The following is a 21,712-nucleotide window of genomic DNA, read 5'->3' as shown; positions in this document are numbered from 1 at the left end:
GGCTGTGGTTGACTTAGCAATTCCTCTGCAGGATCTGGGCAAAGTACAGTGAAAACCTTCTGAAAAGGATTCACGCTTCTAGATGCCATGAAGAACATTTGTGATTCATGGCAAGAGGTCAAAATATCAACATGCATAAGGGTTTGGAAGAAGTTGATTTCAACCCTCATGGATGACTTCAAGGTGTTCAAGACTTCTGCAGCAGAAGTACTTTCAGATGTGGTGGGAAAAGCAAGAGAACTAGAATTAGAAGTGAAGCCCAAAGATGTGACTGAATTGTTGCAATCCCATGATTAAACTATAACAGATGAGGAGTTGCTCTTTATGGATAAGCAAAGTGTTTTCTTAAAATGGAATCTACTCCTGGAAAAAACTGTGAAGATTGCTGAAATGACAACAAAGGATTTAGAATATTACATCAACTTAGTTGATAAAGCAATGACAGGGCTTGAAAGAATTGGCTTTGGTTTTGAAACAAGTTTACTGTGGGTAAAATGCTATCAAACAATTTTGCATGCTACAGAGAAATCATTTGTGAAAGATTTAATTGATATGGCAAACTGTTTTATTGTCTTATTTAAAGAAATTGCCACATGTACCCCAAACTTCAGCAACCACAACCCTGATTAGTCAACAGCCATAAACATCAAGGTAGGACTTGCCACCAGCAAAAAGGTTATGACTCACTGAATGCTCAATAATGGTTAGCATATTTTAGCAGTAAAGTATCTTTTTAAATTAAGGTATGTACATCTGCTGGATCATGGAAAAAGCAAGAGAGTTCCAGAAAAGCATCTATTTCTGCTTTATTGACTATGCCAAAGCCTTTGACTGTGTGGATCACAATCAACTGTGGAAAATTCTTCAAGAGACGGGAATACCAGACCACCTGATCTGCCTCTTGAGAAATTTGTATGCAGGTCAGGAAGCAACAGTTAGAACTGGACATGGAACAACAGACTGGTTCCAAATAGAAAAAGGAGTTCGTCGAGGCTGTATATTGTCACCCTGTTTATTTAACTTATATGCAGAGTACATCATGAGAAACGCTGGACTGGAAGAAACACAAGCTAGAATCAAGATTGCCGGGAGAAATATCAATAACCTCAGATATGCAGATGATACCACCCTTATGGCAGAAAGTGAAGAGGAACTAAAAAGCCTCTTGATGAAAGTGAAAGAGGAGAGTGAAAAAGTTGGCTTAAAGCTCAACATTCAGAAAACGAAGATCATGGCATCCGGTCCCATCACTACATGGGAAATAGATGGGGAAACAGTGGAAACAGTGTCAGACTTTATTTTTCTGGGCTCCAAAATCACTGCAGATGGTGACTGCAGCCATGAAATTAAAAGACGCTTACTCCTTGGAAAGAAAGTTATGACCAACCTAGATAGCATATTCAAAAGCAGAGACATGACTTTGCCAACAAAGGTCCGTCTAGTCAAGGCTATGGTTTTTCCAGTGGTCATGTATGGATGTGAGAGTTGGACTGTGAAGAAGGCTGAGTGCCGAAGAATTGATGCTTTTGAACTGTGGTGTTGGAGAAGACTCTTGAGAGTCCCTTGGACTGCCAGGAGATCCAACCAGTCCATTCTGAAGGAGATCAGCCCTGGAATTTCTTTGGAAGGAATGATGCTAAAGCTGAAACTCCAGTACTTTGGCCACCTCATGCAAAGAGTTGACTCATTGGAAAAGACTCTGATGCTGGGAGGGATTGGGAGCAAGAGGAGAAGGGGACGACAGAGAATGAGATGGCTGGATGGCATCACTGACTCGATGGACTTGAGTCTGGGTGAACTCTGGGAGTTGGTGATGGACAGGGAGGCCTGGCATGCTGCGATTCATGGGGTCACAAAGAGTCGTCGGACACGACTGAGCGACTGATCTGATCTGATGTACATTTTTAAAGGCATAATGTGCACACTTAATAGACTATGGTATGGTATAAATGTAACTTTTATATGCACTGGGAAACCAAAAAATTCATGAGACTCCCTTTATTGTAATATCCACTTTATTGCTGTTGTTGGAAACCAAACCTGCAACCTCTCCAAGGCATACTTATAAGAGTATTTGAGACTCTACAAGATTAATTCTACATGCTAATATTTAGGGAAGGGGAGTACTGTTTTCAGTATGCATTCTGAAAAGGACTTTATTTATTAAATACCATATACAAACTTTAATTTCATGAGCAACATAAGCAAATCTAGGGTTTTTCTTATTTTCTCCTGTTGGAGAGTCATTCTAAGGGCAAATTCATCAAAAATGGAAAATGCTGTAATTTTTCAACTTCTTTTAACTGAGGGGAAACAATTTTAATTTTAGGTGCCTGTTTAACCAGCTTTGAGAAACTATTCTATGACAAATCTTATATTCTAATTAGTAGCAATTTATTTGTCATTATAAAAACTACCCTTGTATGGATTTTAAAAGTAACTCTTACAAATCTCAGCCACAAATAATTTAACTACTACATAAGTCAGAACTTCACCTATAATCATCTTTAAGGTAGTGACATAAAAAGATGTTCCTCTGAAAACTAAATTCAATTTTCATTTCCATTTTCCCTGTTACATTTTTTTCCCCACAAGTATAGAATATATTTACTCTTTACAAGGATAGTTGGAAAGTTTGGACTTCAAACTACGATTATTCATCATTTCTAGTTGAACACCTTCTAAACAGAAAACTTATCTCTTAAAGATAATCTGATGGACTTTAGAAAAATCTAAAGAAAACTCTTAAATTGAACTGAGGCAAAAACCAGGGTTCCCTCCTCCCAGATCAGTTTTTTCATGTAATTCGCTCAAATGACATCCTTAGATATCCAGGTTACAATACAAATATAAAATTTTCAAAATAAAATGCAAAAGAGTCCTGTTAGATCCTACCAAAATTACAGCAATATTTACCCTTAAAAGTATTGCAGTAAAGTCCCTTATAGATTTATTTTATGTAATATTAAAAAAAAAAAAACTTAATGTTGGCTACCCTTCATTTACTCTAACAGTTTGCATTAGATAGAGAGAAATAATATATGTAGAGGAGTCATCACTTGTTCACTCACTAATAGTATTTGTTACAACTTACACTGAAAAGTCAGTCAAGGGCTTCCCTGGTGGCTCAGTGGTAAAGAATATGCCTGCCGATGCAGGAGACACAGGCTCAATCCCTGATCCAGGAAGTCTTCATATGCTGCAAAGCAACTAAGCCCCTACACCACAACTATTGAGCCTGTGCTGGGAGCTACAACTACTGAAGCCCTGAGGGGCCCAGGAGCTACAACTACTGGAGCCCGCATACCCTAGAGCCTGTGATCTTCGAGAAGCCACAGCAATGAGAAGCCCACATACCTCTACTAAAGAGTAGCCCCTGATAACCGAAACTAGAGAAACAAGCCCACATGGCAATGAAGGCTACAGCCAAACAAACAAATAAATAAAATAATAATTATAAAAAGAAGAAAAGTGAGTCAAGAATGAAACCTTTTTCCCCTTAAACTGATTTTGCACTGAGAATTACTTTTTTTTTTAGCACCTTCAACAACCCAATGAGAATAATCATTCCATTTTTATTGTTAAGGTAATTACATATAAGATACACAATCATACATAATCTGTTTATTCAACTAGCTAGATATTCCTCCTTTCATATCCTGCTTGTAAATCCTTATTGGACTACTCAGGTAAGAACTATGGATTTAGAGGTAACTCCATTTCAAAAGCCAGTTCCTTATTGGTGGTACCATTTTTGACAGACCATTAAGTTCACCTAGCCCTTAGTATCCTCATCTGTAAAATGGGAGTAATACTCATATAGACTTACTGTGCTTGCATTAATACTACGTCAAGAACACAGTGGGTACATAATAAATGTTAATTCCTTCCCTCCACTCCAGATGGTGCAAAATAAAGAATTTTAAAAATTACTGTTAAGGGTGGGAAGCATTTATCCATCAGACACGAAAACGTTTAAGAATTGCAAAATTAAATCTACTAGTACCAGTGTGAATGCCAATTTATAGTTAAATATAATTTTCCAAATATATCATCACTTTGAATACAATTTTTCTCATGTTTTTCAATAATTTCTAAGCACATACCCAACCAGTACATGCCAAGAAACAACCAACTGTGAACCGTGTCACATTTTGCCAAGTCAATAATAGTACAACAAAAAATGTGTTTACTTTTAAAACTGCGTGGATTTAAAGATATATTAGTCTACTTGAGATTGATATGGAATGAAGACCTCCTTTTACCTCCCTCCCCGCTTTAAAAGAAGATGCTTAGTGTCTGGGAAGGGCTTAAGAAGTCAAGAATGCAAAGGGAGGCAATGAAACAATTTCCTTAATCCGTGTCAAGGGAAAGTCGACCCCTCCGTAACGCTGAAATACAACTACTGCAGCCACAAGGAAATCCAGTCTTCTTCCATTCTCTCGGCACTTGGCCCGTCTACCCCTAAGCTAAGGAACTCTCTCGGAGCGCACGATGACCCACAGCTAAAGCTACAAAATGCCAGCTGGCTGCAGACATCCACTCTGGTGACTCTTTGAGACCCAGAGACTCATTCTCAGCCAGCACTCACCCAAATTTTGGGACCCCCACCCCCGACGATCCTCCCCCACCTGCCTCGCCCCATGACTCGCACATGCGTACACCAATTAGAAAAAGTTAGCGCGCTCCCCGCCTCGCCTAAGTCCCCACGCCCAGCTGCCACGCAGCCAGACTTCCTGCCCTTCTTGGGGCCGCTGGCTTCACTATTCAGCAATACGCATGTGCAAAAGGTGTCGCCTGGCCATCCTTTAGCCTGCCGGGGCAGGGCGACAGGCGGAACCAAGTTTCTTGCGCACGCTCCAGGCATGCGCAGTGCAGCAGCTGAGGCGCCAGCTGTTGACTTGGAAGTTCCGGAGAAGCAGCGCATGCGCGAGTGTACGCGTTGCCGGCGAAGAGGGGAGCCTGACGACTCGGAAATTTGAATACCACAGTAGCATGGAGTGTGACCTCATGGAGACTGACATCTTGGAGTCGTTGGAAGATCTCGGGTAAGACTGCCAGTGCACCGGTCTCCCAAACCCCACATTACAGACCTCCCAGGAACTCCTTCTCCGCCTCAGTCAGAGACACCTGCCTCTCCGCGCCGCATCCCGTGGCTCCTGGCTGTCGCCTCCTTGTAGCTCCGGGACCCCAATGCTACGTCCACTGCCTGCCCTGTCGGGTCGGGGTCCTCCAGCTACGACGCCCCTAGGCCTGCCCTGTGCGCCCTGCAGCCGAGTTACCCGCAGCGTTTGTCAGTCATGCGTGTCATTGTCTGGGTTCTGGCTCTCGCCACCACCCTCCCTGAGCTCCTTTCCTTGCTCCCTATCCTCCTGCCCTACCCCCTCACTCTGGAGGTTGCCAAAGTTGATCTTCTGTTTTCCTATTTGTCCTCCAAACTTTCTGCTCCTGTTTTGAGCCCCTAGTCCTACACCACCCCAGTTCTCTCAAAAAAAAAAAAAAATCTCCTTTGCCCAGTCATGTCTGCATGCACCCAGGCTTCCCTCAGCCACAAGTCTGTGCGCTGTGTCCGTTCCTCCTGCCAGCTCACTTGTGCACTTAACCTGTCGCCACCTTCTTGGGAATCATGGGGAGTTTCCCTTGATTCTGACCCTGCTTCATTGAGCCCCATTAGCCCTTTCCCTTCGGGGCATCTTCACCCACCAAGTCTCTGTATTTGTTGTGCATTTTGTCTCTCCCCATGACGGTTACCGAACCGTAATTCATTAGTATCTAGAAGCTGGAAATAGGGCTTCTTATCTCACTGGGTCACCCAGTTCAGGGTGCTCAATTAAAACTTGAGAACTTAGAATTTCTTGGGCTAAATGTGGTTCCAGAAACAAACTGTATGATTAAATATTTGCTTAAAGATATGGTATCCCCCCCAAAAAAGGAAAGAAAGAAAAGAAAAACAGATTTAGGTAACTATATTTATAAAGTAACGTTACCAAAACCTTCCCCTAGGTTTTACCTTGCTGTGGAAAACCTTTCTTATTTAGGAATGGATACCATGAGGTTTTCCAGCATCTGCCTGTTTAAGTAACTTGTCCTGGCACGGATTTTTAGGAAAGGAAATGGTAGTGCTTATCATCTTTTTTTTTTTTTTTGTCGACGTGAATTGTCATTGTACTTTTCCCCGGAACTTGCTCTGAATTTTCATGAATATTCTAGGCTTTAGGTGGCTTATTTCTTTGATGAGGGCCTATGGAAAAGTCACACTCGGTGAAATGGTGTCTTTTTGGTGGATCTCTCAAACTTTAAACTGCTAGATGTAAGACATGAAACCATTCAGTAAACATTTTTGAGGAACACTTCTGTTGACAGTGTTGGTCTGAGCACTTAAGGGTAGAGAGTGAGGTAGAAGAGAAGTTCACACTGTGAAAATAACGCTGTGGAGAGAACTGAGGAGAACCAGAAAAAGGAGAGGAAGTGGGGAAGGAAAACTGGAAAAGGAAACAAAGTCCTAAGCTTCCTGGAAGAGCACTTAAGTAGGAGAGAGGATGGAGGTGAACCTTATTTAAATATAGTCACTCTGCATGGATAGAGGTCCCTTAACAATTAAGCGATGCCTCTTCTTCCCATTATTGTTCTTTTATTCTCTGTTAACTATGTTTTTCTTCTCTTGGGTAGTATAAAAGTCATTGTCACTATAATAACTCTAGTTAAATAAATCATGGAGATGGGTTGTAATGTAAACCGTGGGATACTCTGAAAATTTGACTATAAATTTTAACATATAACTGCCTAGTTTGGTGGCATTCAGCCATTAAAATTTAGCCTCAATTAAATGACATGTACTTTTCAAGGATTTGCTGTGAAAGATTGAGGGCAGGGGAAGTAGGTGATGGAGGATGAGATGGTTGGATGGCATCCATGGACATGAGTTTGAGCAAACACTAGGAGATAGTGAAGGACACGGAAGCCTGGTGTGCTGTACTCCATGGGTCACAAAAAGTTGGACATGACTGAGTGAGTGAAAAACAACAACAATTAGAAATAAATGACAATCATTTATTTTTAGCCTGGTACACAGTAGGAATTCAGTAATTACTTGCAGGGAAAAATTAATAAAGTTTAAATGTGTAACAGGAAGAGAAGTTTCTAGGCCCAGTTTTTTTTATTTCACTGTCTATTAATAATTTGATTTTAAATCTAGATGCCAAACTGTACTATATATAACCTCATTTTTTTTGTGTAAGGTTTCTTTTGTCCCATTAAATATGTAAGCATATAGTTATATTTTAAAAAGAACTGAATGTTATTTCTCTGGCATTTCTGTACCTCTAAATATCGAATTACCTTGAACATATTTAATAAGTATTTATCAATATTACATTTAAAAGATAAAATAACCTTCTGAAAAATGTATATTTTAAAATGACTTTGAGAATGACAAAATACTTAATTCTAGCTATTTTCTAGATTGAGGTTCGTTGTTACTATTGTCTTTTATGAATATTTAAACATTTAATAATTTTTTAAAATTATATTTGAATCCCTTACAAAGGATTGGGATTCATTTGCACCAGTTCACCCAAACATCAACTTGCCAGCAATTATTAAATTAATCTTGGCATTTCTCTGCTACTAGTACGTCTTACTAATTTTAACTATCATTAAATATAGAAGGAGATAATAATTGGCAAGTTTTTGCTTTTAAAGACAGTCATTAAAACCTCTAATTAATTTCTGGAATATCTTCTAGAAAAGATAAGCTAAGTTTTATTTCTCAAATAGTAAACTATAGCATGCACGTGTGCCTGTTCAATTGCTTCAATCGTGTCGGATTCTTTGCAGCCTTATGGACTTTAGCCCACCAGGCCCCTCTGTCCGTGGGTTTCTCCAGGCAAGAATAGTGGAGTAGCTTGCCATGCCCTTCTCCAGGGGATCTTTCCAACCCAGGGATCAAACCCGTGTCTTCTGCACTGCAAGTGGATTCTTTACCACTGAGCGCCAGGGAAGCCCAAACTATAGTATAATTTATCACTTATAATCTAGTTTTAATGCTAATTCAATTAAAGTGAGAAAGCAAACTTTTGTACAGTGAGTAAATGTACAGAGGTTGACATAATTTACTAGTATATGTGAGTCTATTCAGTATTCACATATTTTGAAGGGATTAGCTTGTTTTTTTAATGGTTTATTTATATATGCAAGTTTAGAGATTGGTCATTGTAGCTTTATTAAATCATTGCTTAATTAAATAAAATGTGAATATATTACATTTGTAACATATTAGATGTGGTTTTTGTTCTTCTGAAGTGTAATTTCTTACTCACCAGTTACAAGGGTCCATTGTTAGAAGATGGAGCTCTGTCTCAGGCCGTCACTGCTGGAGCCAGTTCCCCTGAGTTTACCAAACTCTGTGCTTGGTTGGTGTCTGAATTAAGAGTGCTCTGTAAACTAGAGGAAAATGTGCAAGCAACTAACAGTAAGTAAACATTTCAGTTTTAGGTGCAAATATAAAAATGAAGTTTGTATTTTGAGTGAACATTATCAGTATTACAGCTGAAATTTCAAATTCTTTATAAATGTAAAAAAAAAAAATCATAAGGAAACAGAATGCTTTTTTTTCCCCCTCCATTGTTTTTATAGATAAGGTGATTCTGAGTTGAAAACCAGAATGTAGTCATACAGCTGTTTGTGGAAATTGAAATGACCCTTTTACTGAGATACAAAAAAAATGGAGACAGAGTATATAAGAACTTTTCATTCTTTGTAAAAATTATAAGATCTTAAATTGGTGGCCAAAACTAGAAATTGGGGTATTTTTCTCTGAGGACTACCAAATTCCAGAAGTATATATAACATGTAAATACATTATAATTCTGTTATACATGAGGAGAAAAAAACACTTTATTAAGGAACTTTCTGTGTCATAGGAATGTATCAGTAGGTGCATCACAATCAGATCCATCATCGTCAGATTTATGGTGTGGAGAGCTGTTTGATATTTGCCAATTTTGTTACTGCTTTAGCACTAATTTTGATGCTGTGAAAGAATCAAAAGCTTGGGACCTGACACGCCACAACCTGGTTCCCTCCTATCATAGGTAAACCCATAATAGGAAACAAAGAAAAATGCTCACTTGCTACTCCACCCTTGTGGAAAACTATACACATAATCCCCTCCTACAGAATCCCATTTCGAAGAGCTTTACTCTTATGTAATTAGTATATTTAATGTGTATAGTTAGTTGCATTCAACTGTAATTGTTAAGGAGAGTATAGTGTAAAAGTAGTAGCAACAGCTTACACTTACTGAGCACTAGCCATATTCTAAGCACTTTACAAGTGTTAACTCTTTTAAGCCCCAGGGCAACCCTACCAGGCTGCTTTTATTCCTCCTGTTATATATCAAACAAGGAAGCACAAAGGTTAAGTCCCTTGCCTGAGGTCACACAACCAGTAAGGGATGCAGGCAGGCTGCAGCCCCCAGCAGTCAGGTTTGGGAGCCAGTGTTCTTTACATTGCCTGTTTCCCTGACATTTCAGAGACTGTGGGTGCCTTTGAAAACACTTAATACTAGATGGTAACTTTATAACCAGGAGCCCTGTTCAGATGAAAACATACAGAAGTCAATACAAAACAGGTAAATTATAGTGTTTTAGTTGAAGTTGAGAGGGAGTGCTTTGAGATCTCTCTTCTCCAGCTGCCTCTAACAGAGTTCTTTGAAACTCTAGAATTCACAGAACACAGCTTGCAAAACACTGATAGTGCGTTCTTCCCATTTTATAGGTAAGAAAATGGAGTCAAATCAAGTGACTCTCTCAAAGTGTATATAGTTAAATTTTACCCCTTTGCAATACTGGATAGAGTACTATCAAAACAGTAAGGAAGAAGAGCATTGCTTTTTCTTGGTTCACCAAGTAAATGCTATATCTGACATGTTATGAGAATACAGAAATCCAAATCATGTTCACCGTCTTCAAATGGGAATTTTAGACACAACGGAAACAAATGGAGATTAGAACAGTAGTTAAATGGTTCACTTTGTGGTTCACAGGGAAAGAAACTCGGTGAGTGCAGCAGGCTTTGGGGAAGGTTTCATCAAGGAGCAAGACCGTTGGATTTTGATGGATATGTGGGATTTAATTGAGGAGGAGAGGATAGAGGTCCTATCAATCACAGGGAGTCACTTAAGTTAGGACATGTAGGTAGAAATGAGACTGACCATTTCCAGGATGGTGAGGAGACCAGCCTGGCACAGCTAGAAGGAAAATTTCTGGAGGTTGTAGTTAACTACTATATACAAGTAATAGGAATTACTCCTACCAATATACCAGAAAGGGCAAGCAGAGAGGCTATGAAGAATCTTTAAAGGCAAACAGAAAAAATTAGATTGGATGAGGTGGAACTTAGGAATCCATTAAAGGTAGTAACCTGATGAAAACTGTTTAAGAAAGCAAATAGGCAGTTGTGTGAGAAAGGATGGATTAGAATAGAAAGGAACTTTTATTAGGAAAATACTATTAAAATTTTCAATTTATAGATAATTACTATGCCAATGGGGAAAACAGTAATTTTTGTTAAATAAGATTATTTTCATTCTTAAAAGGCCCAAGTGAAGCTGAAGAATTCCAGCTTGAGGTGAGTGGGCTACTAGGGGAGATGAACTGTCCATATCTTTCACTGACATCTGGGGATGTGACCAAGCGCCTTCTCATTCAGAAGAACTGCCTCCTTTTGCTCAGTAAGTTCATGGCTACTAGAATGTAGCTATTATTTTCTGTTTATGTTTTCCATGACTAATAAAACAGTTGAAAGAAAACTTTGTTTAAAATTTCTAACCAAGAAGCTAATGGTGGGTTCATGCACTGGTAGCAGTGTCCTTTTGTAATCGCTACTCTTACAGTTTAAGTGCAGTGTGGTGCTCAGCCTGCTGTTCTTCACCTGACATGACCAGAAGTAGTGCTAGAGGGTTATCCAGGTGTGGCATCATCCAAACATCAGTGTTCTAGACCAGAAGCACACTAAAATCAACTAGGAAGATACTATGGAAATAATGAAGATTTTTTTTTTTTTAATTTGTGGACAGTAACCATTCTAGGCACAGTAAATGGAAAATGTAATTATTTAAAGTATTTTGTGTTGTTATTTCTTTGTGGCTGGGTAATTATTTGTGGATTTCGATTTTGTTTGTAAAGATGTCAAATTACAATGTAAGCATTTCTAGAATACTATTTGGATTGTTCCTGTACTTACTGATCAGTTGGGAAGTAAATTTTTATGAAAAGTTATTTCCTTCTATGTTATTTTTTTAAATATACTAACTACTATTTTTCTTTTCACCCTGAGAAACAGTAAGTAGACTCACAAAGTTTATTGCCTTATGTAAACTCTCCAATAAATCACCACCAGTCATCTTAAACTCAGAATTTTTGTAGCATTCTGAGACACATTTAGATTAAGCTTTGGTTAAGTGAATATTATAGTTCTTATTATGACAAACACAGTTCAGAGCATCTTTCAAATGTTTGTCTTTACAACTTAACTTTGGCTTCTGAAAAATGATTCAACTCCAATTTTGAATGTTTAGTTTTTTAAAAAGCGTATGTTCATAGCCATTATATTTAGGAACTAAGGTATTCTAAAATCACTTTAACGTCCCCTTTGTCAAATGATTGTTACTAGGTGGGTATAGGGGTGGTGGATGGGTGCATATTGTTAGATATTGCTTCAGATACTGATATTGCTGGCATGTAGTTCTTATACATGCATTCATTATCCTTCAAATTGTATAATTTCAATAACTGGCTCAGCCACAGTATACTCACTGAATCTTCCTTTGTAGCACTGCTTATCCTTACCAATACCTGATATTTGGCACTTAGAATATGTTATCTTACATAGGAAGACAACAGCTGTGTGGAAAGCTCAGTAAGGACCCTGAATTAGCTAATTCTTCCAGAGAGCTCAGAGTTTGGTCTTTCTGTTCCTGATACTTATAAAAAACCACTTGGAATATAAATATTTTATAAAAATGCCTTTAACTCTTTCCTGTTTCTTAAGCAGACTGTTCTGAACATTATTATTTTGGACTCAGGGTCATCATTATATTTTAATGTGCTGTTACCTCAAAAGCTCTTCAAGACTATACAACTGTTTGCTCCTCAACTAAATGACTAAATCAACTAAAGCTTACTCTGCTTTTGGAATTCTTCATACATACATACACACTGCTCCCTTCCTTCTCTTTATCTTTGCTTCTGCTCTTTCCTCTTTCTGAATATTCCCCGGTTTGTATCCTCTCTCATGCTAGTACGCATTTATGTACATGTACTCATTCTCTTTTCAGTCTGTATAAATATTTCTCATCTTTCCAAGTATCAGTTGTCACATCTCAGTGCTATAATTTTACTTGCTTCTTGCAGCACCCTACCTTACTGAATTGAATCTTTTAATACATTGTGTCCTAAACCTCGTTAGAATTATTAGTAAAACAGAATAGAGTATTCTCTAATAGTCTATAGTGGCTGAAAAACTCTCATGTGTCAGGTTAAGAACTGTCGTGGCTGTTCATTGGCCTTTGTGGTTGTCAGGATGTTAATATTTCCCTTAGGTATAATAAGTCTGGTATCTTTGTATGCATATATTCTTTATTTCTAATTAGATTGTCAGTAGAGATAATCTTTTTTTTGTTGTGTTTTATATCTTTCGTGCCTTTTCTGATATTATGAACCCACCAGTTACAGTTAATGCTTTTTGATGATAATTGTGTTGGTAAACTAATTTTGTGAATGCCTGAGCTATGTTGTCCCAAATTTAGAGACCAATTTATTAAATAATATATATGATTTTCTAGAGCAAGGGTTGGCAAGCTTTTTCTTAAAGGGCCACATAGTATATATTTTCTGCTTTGTGGGCCATAAGGTCTCTGGCAACTACTTAACTCCACTGTTGTAGCATGTAAGTGGCCATAGATGACATGTAAATGAATTTTAGAGTGTGGCAACGTTGCAGTAAAACCTTATTTACAAAAACAGTTGATTATTTTCATGGCAGTGGGGTTTTACTGTTTTGATCTTTTAACTCATGCAGTTTGCTATACAGAACATGTTAAGATTCTATCAAACCCATTTAGGATGACCTTTCCAGAAACTTAGTTATGTTTATTCTAGAATAGGATTTGGCAGCTTTTCAGAAATGGTCTGCTAAAATTATGACCCCTGTACTTCTCACATTACACCTTGGGTGTAGGAAATGAGATATCAAGCTGATCATTCTTTTATACTTACTGTAGGGCTTAAGAGCCCAGAAAATGTCTTTTTCCAGCTCTCTTCCTAATATTGTCAGAAGGTTCTCACTTTGTCACATAACCTGAAATCCTACGATCCAAATGATTATTAAACATAAGGAATAAGATTGAATATTTTTACCTTCAACTGATTTACCTGAAGCAGATTGCAGCCCTCATTATACCTGGCTGAAGTCAACAAACAAGGGAATGATACTGATATGAAAGGACTCCGCCCAGAAATGATTAGAAAGTTTGGGGTTTTTTCTTTTCCCCCAGGGGAGGGGGTGAGAATGAGGAATGTAGGAGGAAAGGGAATGTTAAGAAGAATATAGATGAAAGAAGGTATTGTGTGACCTCCAGAAGGTTACATTAGGCTACTGGAGACCATGCATAAAAAAGGTGTTTGTAAATTTAGTACCTTCCCCCTTCTCTTGAAAGTGAAGCTTTGACTACTTAAAAATACTCTTTCACTCCAGTCTTAAACAGACTACTTGAGTGTTGGAAGGTAAGAGGGCAAGATAGTTATATCACTGGTGTGTATCAGTTGTGAGAAGTAAAATATAGATATATGTATATATATAACTTTTTTAACTGTTGCTGAAAATTAGCCACCTGCCATCTTTGCCAATTTGTTAACAGATGCCAACCCATGTTCTGGAGGTTCCTTAATAGTGAAATACAAGAATCAGATTTTAAGATGTGATCTACCTTGATCTTTTGGTTTCCAAAAAGAATTGTTTGCTTTTAAATCAGGCTTTAAACATATATTGGTTAAATACTGAATTACAGAACCAGTTTATGTGTTACATAATTTTCAGGTAAAAAATGGTTTTTCTTTCTTGTTTTTATCCATTCTTGCAGCTTTATTACATATCATTAGGTCTATAGAGTTGTGACTCCAGACTTATGACTATTAATTGTAGCTGTATCTCATTTTGAAATCTTATTTTGTTTACTTCAGCATACCTCATCTCAGAACTAGAAGCTGCCAGAATGCTCTGTGTGAATACTCTTCCAAAGAAAGCTCAAGAAGGAGGCGGTAGTGAGGTCTTTCAAGAGTTGAAAGGCATATGTATTGCTCTAGGAATGTCCAAACCTCCAGCCAATATAACTATGTTCCAATTCTTCAGCGGGATTGAAAAAAAAGTAAGACCTTTAGTACCAGATTGTAGTGTATTAAAGGCATAGTCCTACAGTTGTTTGAAATGAAGCAATTTCTCTTAATGGGAACCTAATGTACATATTTTTAAGTGATTGTTACTAAATGAGTTTTGCATTTTAAATCCTAGATACCGTCAAGAAAAATTGGTATTTTACTATTTTTTTAAACATATTAGCATGTTTCTTTTTCAAAAAGGAACCTTTGCACCTTGATTTATAAACTGAAATAAACTAGAAATAATGTAAAGAAAATTAGGACTTAAGTCCATTTAAAACTTATTTTATCATTGAACTTCGATACAATTAATTTTAAGGTCTTTATCATTAAATTTTACCACCATTCTCCCCATTGACTGGACAGAAAACAATGTAAATGTTTTGGGATTTTAATCCAGTCACTTTAAGTCTTACATGTTTCATTTGACAAATTAGTTATGGTAACTGCTAATATAATCTAGTACATGAAAATAAGTCAGAATTGTTTTTATACCACATATTTTCAACAGTTAAGAGTCTTTATATAATTGATTAGGAACAAGCAATTTCAATTAAAAAATTAATGAACAGAAGAGAATGATAATTATTATAGCAGAGTTATTCTCTATATGCATATCTGCTGGACTCTTAAGAATTGGTGTATTTGCCTTGTGGGGTAAATGGACACCATGATGCACAAATTTAGCTGAACTCTACCGGGGAGCAGCAGTGTATCCATAGTCCATATTTTTCTGTGTGTTCATTCATTCATTCAGCAAATTCATATTGAGTGCCCACTGTTGTCAGGCACTGTTCCAGGTGCAGTGAAGGACTCATACTTCCATAGACACCTGAGGAGTGGGTCAAGTGAGTGTCTTTATCGTGTGGGTCTTGTACATTTCAAAACATCTCCACCTTTGCCTCTGTCAGGAATCTTCTTTTGATGGCAGGATATGATGGGAGTTGGGAAGATGAGGAGGATGTGTTTTACTTTTAGATTTGTTTATTCATTCATTTATGTTTTTGTGTCAGTTAAAGGAAACATTAGCAAAAGTTCCACCTAATCATGTGGGAAAGCCTTTATTGAAGAAGCCAATGGGACCGGCCCACTGGGTGAGTAGTGAGCATCCTGAGTAGACTTTGTAAGGAGCCATCTACCTATCTCAGGATATTTATGTTTGTGCTTTGAAGTTATATTCTCTAATATGGTGGACATCCTTAGAATCATTTTTGTAAGTCTTAAGATTTATCCAAAATAATTTTATGTAACGTTAGAAGTACTTCTTTCATAATTTGTAAAAAATTTCACACAGCTGATTAAATTGAAGTTCAGTATGATGCATGTTTCTAATTGCCAAATGGGTTGCCTTCAAGCCAAAAGCTTCACTGGGCTGAGCTCCACACAGTGTGTTATAGGAAAACTAAATGAGAATTTTGTACTTACATATTCTTTGTTCTATTTTGAGATGACATTATTATGCCTGTCATTTCATTAGTTTATTATAACTTATTATTCTGTTTAGTATATAACCTAAATCATTTTGTGCTGATGCTGGGCATTCAGTTGTGAATGAAGCAGTTTCTCCCCTTTTGGAATAGGGGGTCAAGCAGATTTAAATTCTAACTGGTCTTTTTAATTTTGTTTCAGGAAAAGATAGAAGCAATTAACCAAGCTGTGGCCAATGAATATGAAGTTCGGAGAAAGCTGCTAATAAAACGTTTGGACGTCACCGTCCAGTCTTTTGGCTGGTCTGACAGAGCTAAGGTACACATTAAATCACTGAAAAGAGCAGAGTATTTCTGGACATGATCTTTAAACATACTTAACACAGCTTAGAGAAGGCAATGGCACCCCACTCCAGTACTCTTGCCTGGAAAATCCCATGGACAGAGGAGCCTGGTAGGCTGCAGTCCATAGGGTCCCTATGAGTCGGACACAACTGAGCGACTTCACTTTCATGCATTGGAGAAGGAAATGGCAACCCACTCCAGTGTTCTTGCCTGGAGAATCCCATGGACAGAGGAGCCTGGTGGGCTGCTGTCTATGGGGTCGCACAGAGTCGGACACGACTGAAGTGACTTAGCAGCAGCAGCAACACAGCTTAGACATAGTGCAGACTATAAGAGAAATACGTAGGAGATACACGTAGGGGTTTTTCTTTAGGGAATTACTGAGGAGCCATTCAGCAATAGTGAAAACATTTATTTTTCAATTTTTTAATATTTTTCAGCAAAGCTATATGTTGTAAACCCTACTGGAAGTATCCATTTATAAGAGAAAAGTAGAGTAGCTAAAAATTACTAAAAATAATAAAATTTTAAATTACTTGTTTATTGTACTTTAAGCTAACAGTTTAACTTGCTAATTAAATTAATTAAATTTAAAATACTGATTTTGGAGGACCAGATATTGTGACTCATTTATAGAGAATTGGAGAATCCAGTAAAACTTCATTTTCTTACAGCTTAAGTAAGATAATCCAGGTAAAGGTCTTGGTCATTCCAACCAATATTTATTAAATTATCTAGTATTTTATCAGTAAGTGGTAATTAATTGGCACAATTGGTTAATCTGACCTTCTTAGAACCCTGAAATAGAACTAATTCTTGAATTTATGTGGAGATTGATCCAAAATGTTAGAAGTTCCCTTAATGGTGGATTCATTTTTAAAAGTAGATTTTTTCTGAACTTTAATTGACTGAGAAAAGGTTTTTATTTAGTTCTCCCATTATCTTCCTAATACAATAAATGTTAGTTTCACCTAAAATCTTTAAACCATAGTATAGTCCTATTTAGCTGCTAAATTGATGGGGTAGATATTTACTGAATTACAATATCTTAGTGTTGGAAAAGGGTCTTAGAGATCAGTCTTAACTCCCCTCATTTTGCAACTAAAAACAAGTGGAGACCCAAGTGAACGGAAGGTTTTGCCTGAGATCTCACAGTGAGTCAGTAGTAACACAGGGAATAAATTGTTCTTTTTGGGGCCTGTTGTTGAGGAGATAGCAGTCCTTTCTTAAAATATCTTTGATGATAACAATCGTTTCACTCTTGGCATAATACTGTACTTTAAAAACAAAAACCTGCAACTTTGAGCTAGAAAAGCATGCAGTGATTGACAGATGTGCATGGACCCAAGGTATTAACACTGCAGCTCTGGGCTTAACACTGCCATTAGCGGACTCTACTTCTGGGGTTCTGATGCAGGATGTCTGAGCTTCTGTTTACTCTTTGAACTTTTGTTTCATGTAATGAAATTTGTGTATTTATATCTCACTTTGAAATTGCATTATAAAATCAGTTTTATTTGAAGCTTATATGAAACTATTTTCTCAAACTTGTTTCTATTCACCTAAAGATTGATTGAGCCCTTACTGTAGGTACAATAGTGACCACAAGGAAATGAAACATAAGACATTCAGGAAACGTTTCCCAGACAAGCTAATCTCTTTAGCCTTTTTTTTTTTTTTTTAATATAATCAACCTCAATGTATGCTACATATGAAAGTTGTTAAGAGAGTAAGTTCTTTTTTTTTTTTTTTTTACTTTGATATAGATTTTTTTTTCTTTTTTTTTTTATTCAATTTTAATTAAAAAAAAATTATACATGTGTTCCCCATCCTGAACCCTCCTCCCTCCTCCCTCCCCATACCATCCCTCTGGGTCGTCCCAGTGCACCAGCCCCAAGCATCCAGCATCGTGCATTGAACCTGGACTGGCATCTCATTTCATACATGACATTTCACATGTTTCAATGCCATTCTCCCAAATCTTCCCACCCTCTCCCTCTCCCACAGAGTCCATAAGCCTGTTCTATACATCAGTGTCTCTTTTGCTGTCTCGTATACAGGGTTATCGTTACCATCTTTCTAAATTCCATATATATGCGTTAGTATACTGTATTGGTGTTTGTCCTTCTGGCTTACTTCACTCTGTATAATAGGCTCCAGTTTCATCCACCTCATTAGAACTGATTCAAATGTATTCTTTTTAATGGCTGAGTAATACTCCATTGTGTATATGTACCACAGCTTTCTTATCCATTCATCTGCTGATGGACATCTAGGTTGTTTCCATGTCCTGGCTATTATAAACAGTGCTGCGATGAACATTGGGGTACACGTGTCTCTTTCCCTTCTGGTTTCCTCAGTGTGTATGCCCAGCAGTGGGATTGCTGGATCATAAGGCAGTTCTATTTCCAGTTAGTCCTTTGTCATCCCACTGTCTTCACCACGATAGCTGTTTCATTTTAGCATTATCTTCTTTACATATATAATCATAGTAAACATCTCTTTTTACACCTTTTCACATAATATAATTTAAACTTTTACCATCAATATTTGAGTACCTGCACATCACTAACAGACTGAGCAATTACGTTTTGTTCTTCTGCTATTTTCCTGTGTATTGTAGCTGTAGCTGTTGCTTCCAAAATTTAATAGGTAAGAATTTGTTGTTGTTTCCCCGCATTTAGGTTACTTTAATTTGCATTTATTGATCTGTCTGGAAAACATGTTTTGTATTTATTGGAACTTTATTTTATCTTGTGTAAACTTGCTCTTTATATCCTTCGTTCATTCATCTTTTGTGATCTTAATGTTACAAATACATTAAACGTACTTCTACTAAATGGTTATAAAGTAGACTCTCTTTTTCTTATTTATAATAGAAATGCCTTCATTTTATCTATTTAAATATAAGGTACAGATAAAGTGAAGGCATTTGAGACCAATGGCATGGGAAACCTTTTTGTTCCACAGTCTTAAAGGGAAGCCCCTTTATCTCCATACCCCTTCTGTCCCCTTTATCATTCCTTGTTGTATCAGCAGGTCCGACAGCTATACTCTAAGATAGTTCATCACTAGATAGGAGCAGTGGTGAGTATGTAACTTTTTCTCTCATTTGGAGCCTAGTAGATACTATCATCAAACATTTGGAAAATCTTTAACTTGTTTAGTATCAGTTTCTGTGTCACGTTGAAAACCAACATTTGTCTTTGAACACTTTCTTTCAGAGTCAAACAGAAAAACTGGCGAAGGTTTACCAGCCAAAACGCTCAGTCTTATCTCCTAAAAGTACTATTTCTGTTGCCCACCTTTTGGCTGCAAGACAAGACTTGTCAAAGATCTTAAGGACGAGCAGTGGCTCTATAAGAGAAAAGACTGCCTGTGCCATCAATAAGGTGACAAGACTACCTTTTCTTTCTAACTCATTTATTTATGTTTTTAAAATAAAGTAATTTAAAATTTAAAATATCTTTCGTATCCCATAGGTGTTGATGGGCAGAGTTCCTGACAGAGGAGGTAGGCCCAATGAAATCGAACCTCCACCCCCAGAGATGCCACCGTGGCAGAAGAGGCAAGATGGCCCCCAGCAACCAGCAGGAGGACGAGGAGGCGGGAGAGGGGGCTATGAACATTCCTCATACGGAGGACGAGGAGGTCATGAACAGCAAACAGGAGGCAGAGGTGGACGCGGCGGCTACGACCACGGTGGCCGCGGGGGGAGGAAGAGGAAATAAGCACCAAGGCGGCTGGACAGACGGAGGGAGCGGGGGAGGGGGCGGCTACCAAGATGGCGGTTATCGAGATTCGGGTTTCCAGCCCAGCGGCTATCACGGTGGCCACAGTGGTGGCTATCAGGGCGGTGGTTATGGTGGCTTCCAGACAACTACATACACAGGAAGTGGGTACCAGGGTGGTGGATATCAGCAGGACAATAGATACCAAGATGGTGGGCATCACGGCGATCGAGGCGGGGGTCGTGGAGGGAGAGGGGGTCGTGGAGGCCGAGGCGGACGCGCTGGCCAAGGAGGAGGTTGGGGAGGAAGAGGGAGCCAGAATTATCATCAAGGGGGGCAATTTGAACAGCACTTCCAGCATGGAGGTTACCAGTATAATCATTCTGGATTTGGACAGGGAAGACATTATACTAGTTGAGGCTACATAGAACCTTACGTTTTGCTAGAGCTCAAGTAATAGAAACTTAGTTTCAGAATCCTGAATTCAGCATTGATTTTGAATTAATGTGAGACCACCGGTGACAGGCAGATTCCTGCTTGGCATAAGCATTTGTAGGTCTTCATACAATACTGTTCCTTTGGTTTTTTTTTAATGGACTTACATAATGCCGTTTATTTGAGAAACACATACAATATCTCTCCTTTGTATGAAGAATTTCTTAAAAGGTAATTAAAACTGCCTTTAACTGACCAGTAGACTAATTCCACAGTCAGAACATGTGTATTTTTCTGAGGAAATTACTTGAACAAGTAGTTTTCATGTTTTCAATATGCAGTTTTGAAAAATGAGAATTCTTCTAGATTTTTTTAGATTTACAACTAGGAAACCTTCCTCATATTAACAATCCATTTATATGTGTTTTCCTTAAAGTATTCTAATGCCTATTTTCCAAGCACAGTTCTGCCCTGATTGGCTTTTTCTTCAGAGAGGTTATGCAACATTAGCTTCATGATAGAACTTTAAGGTCAGTTCCTATTAAATGAGCTCTTCTGCAGATAGCACATTAAGTAGCCTTATCCTTTTGACAGAATACTGTACCATATGCTCAACTCTGAAAACCTTGAACACGGCCAAAATCCATAAAGATTATAAAAGCAGACTAAGTTGTGAACCTATAGTACCTGTAGTCATTTAGTTAAGTTTAGCAATTCAAACTGACCTGCATCCATTCAAAACAAGTTCCTCTTTCAACTTTATTTTTACTTGAAATCTGCTAGAAGAAACAGCAAACTGAAATTTGTTTTATGCACGAGTTAATACCACTGGCTCAGCAGATACAAGTTGGTTTGCTTTGGGCAGGAGACTTTTTGTAATGAAAGAAATGCACTACCGAGTAAGAGGACAGACTTTTGCTTAGAGCAGGAGGCCCTTTATTATTGCTGCAGAAAACAAAAGCCTGGCTGAGTTGATGTTTGACACTCACCTTTACTGAAATCTACATGACGCTTCTTGCTGGGTTTTTGTACACGTAAATATTGTCAAGCTGTGAAAGAAAACGGCTGGAGGTGTGCTTTGTGTGAAAGGTGAGCAATAAAGTATCTGTATGTTCTCTCTTTGGTTTGAGTTTTATTTTAGACACTTTTTTTTTTAAACTGATGAGTTTGAGCAAGCTCCGGGAGTTGGTGATGGACAGGAAGCATGGCGTGCTGCAGTCGATGGAGTCGCGAAGAATTGGACACGACTGAGCAACTGAACTGAACTGATTCTGGACGCTTGCTTCAAGCTTATGAACTAAGGCCTTTGTTCCCCAAAGATTCTAAAGTGTTTCCTTGG

At 38.0% G+C, this 21,712-nt stretch overlaps 1 protein-coding gene across 1 annotated transcript; it reads left to right on the top strand.

Moving 5' to 3' along the window:
• The first annotated feature begins 4,876 nt into the window (after positions 1-4,876).
• On the top strand, positions 4,877-21,488 carry FAM98A (family with sequence similarity 98 member A). The gene is given in 9 exon segments (XM_061432062.1): positions 4,877-5,048; positions 8,322-8,470; positions 10,598-10,732; positions 14,241-14,425; positions 15,449-15,529; positions 16,065-16,181; positions 19,432-19,599; positions 19,690-19,917; positions 19,919-21,488. Coding segments are annotated over 9 exon segments (1,554 nt in total). The 5' UTR covers positions 4,877-4,995; the 3' UTR covers positions 20,357-21,488.
• The last annotated feature ends 224 nt before the right edge of the window (positions 21,489-21,712 follow it).

This window comes from Bos javanicus, chromosome 11, assembly GCF_032452875.1.
Source record: "Bos javanicus breed banteng chromosome 11, ARS-OSU_banteng_1.0, whole genome shotgun sequence".
Taxonomy (NCBI): domain Eukaryota; kingdom Metazoa; phylum Chordata; class Mammalia; order Artiodactyla; family Bovidae; genus Bos; species Bos javanicus.
Note: the sequence above shows the minus strand (reverse complement) of the source record. Positions and strands in the feature narration are given on the sequence as shown.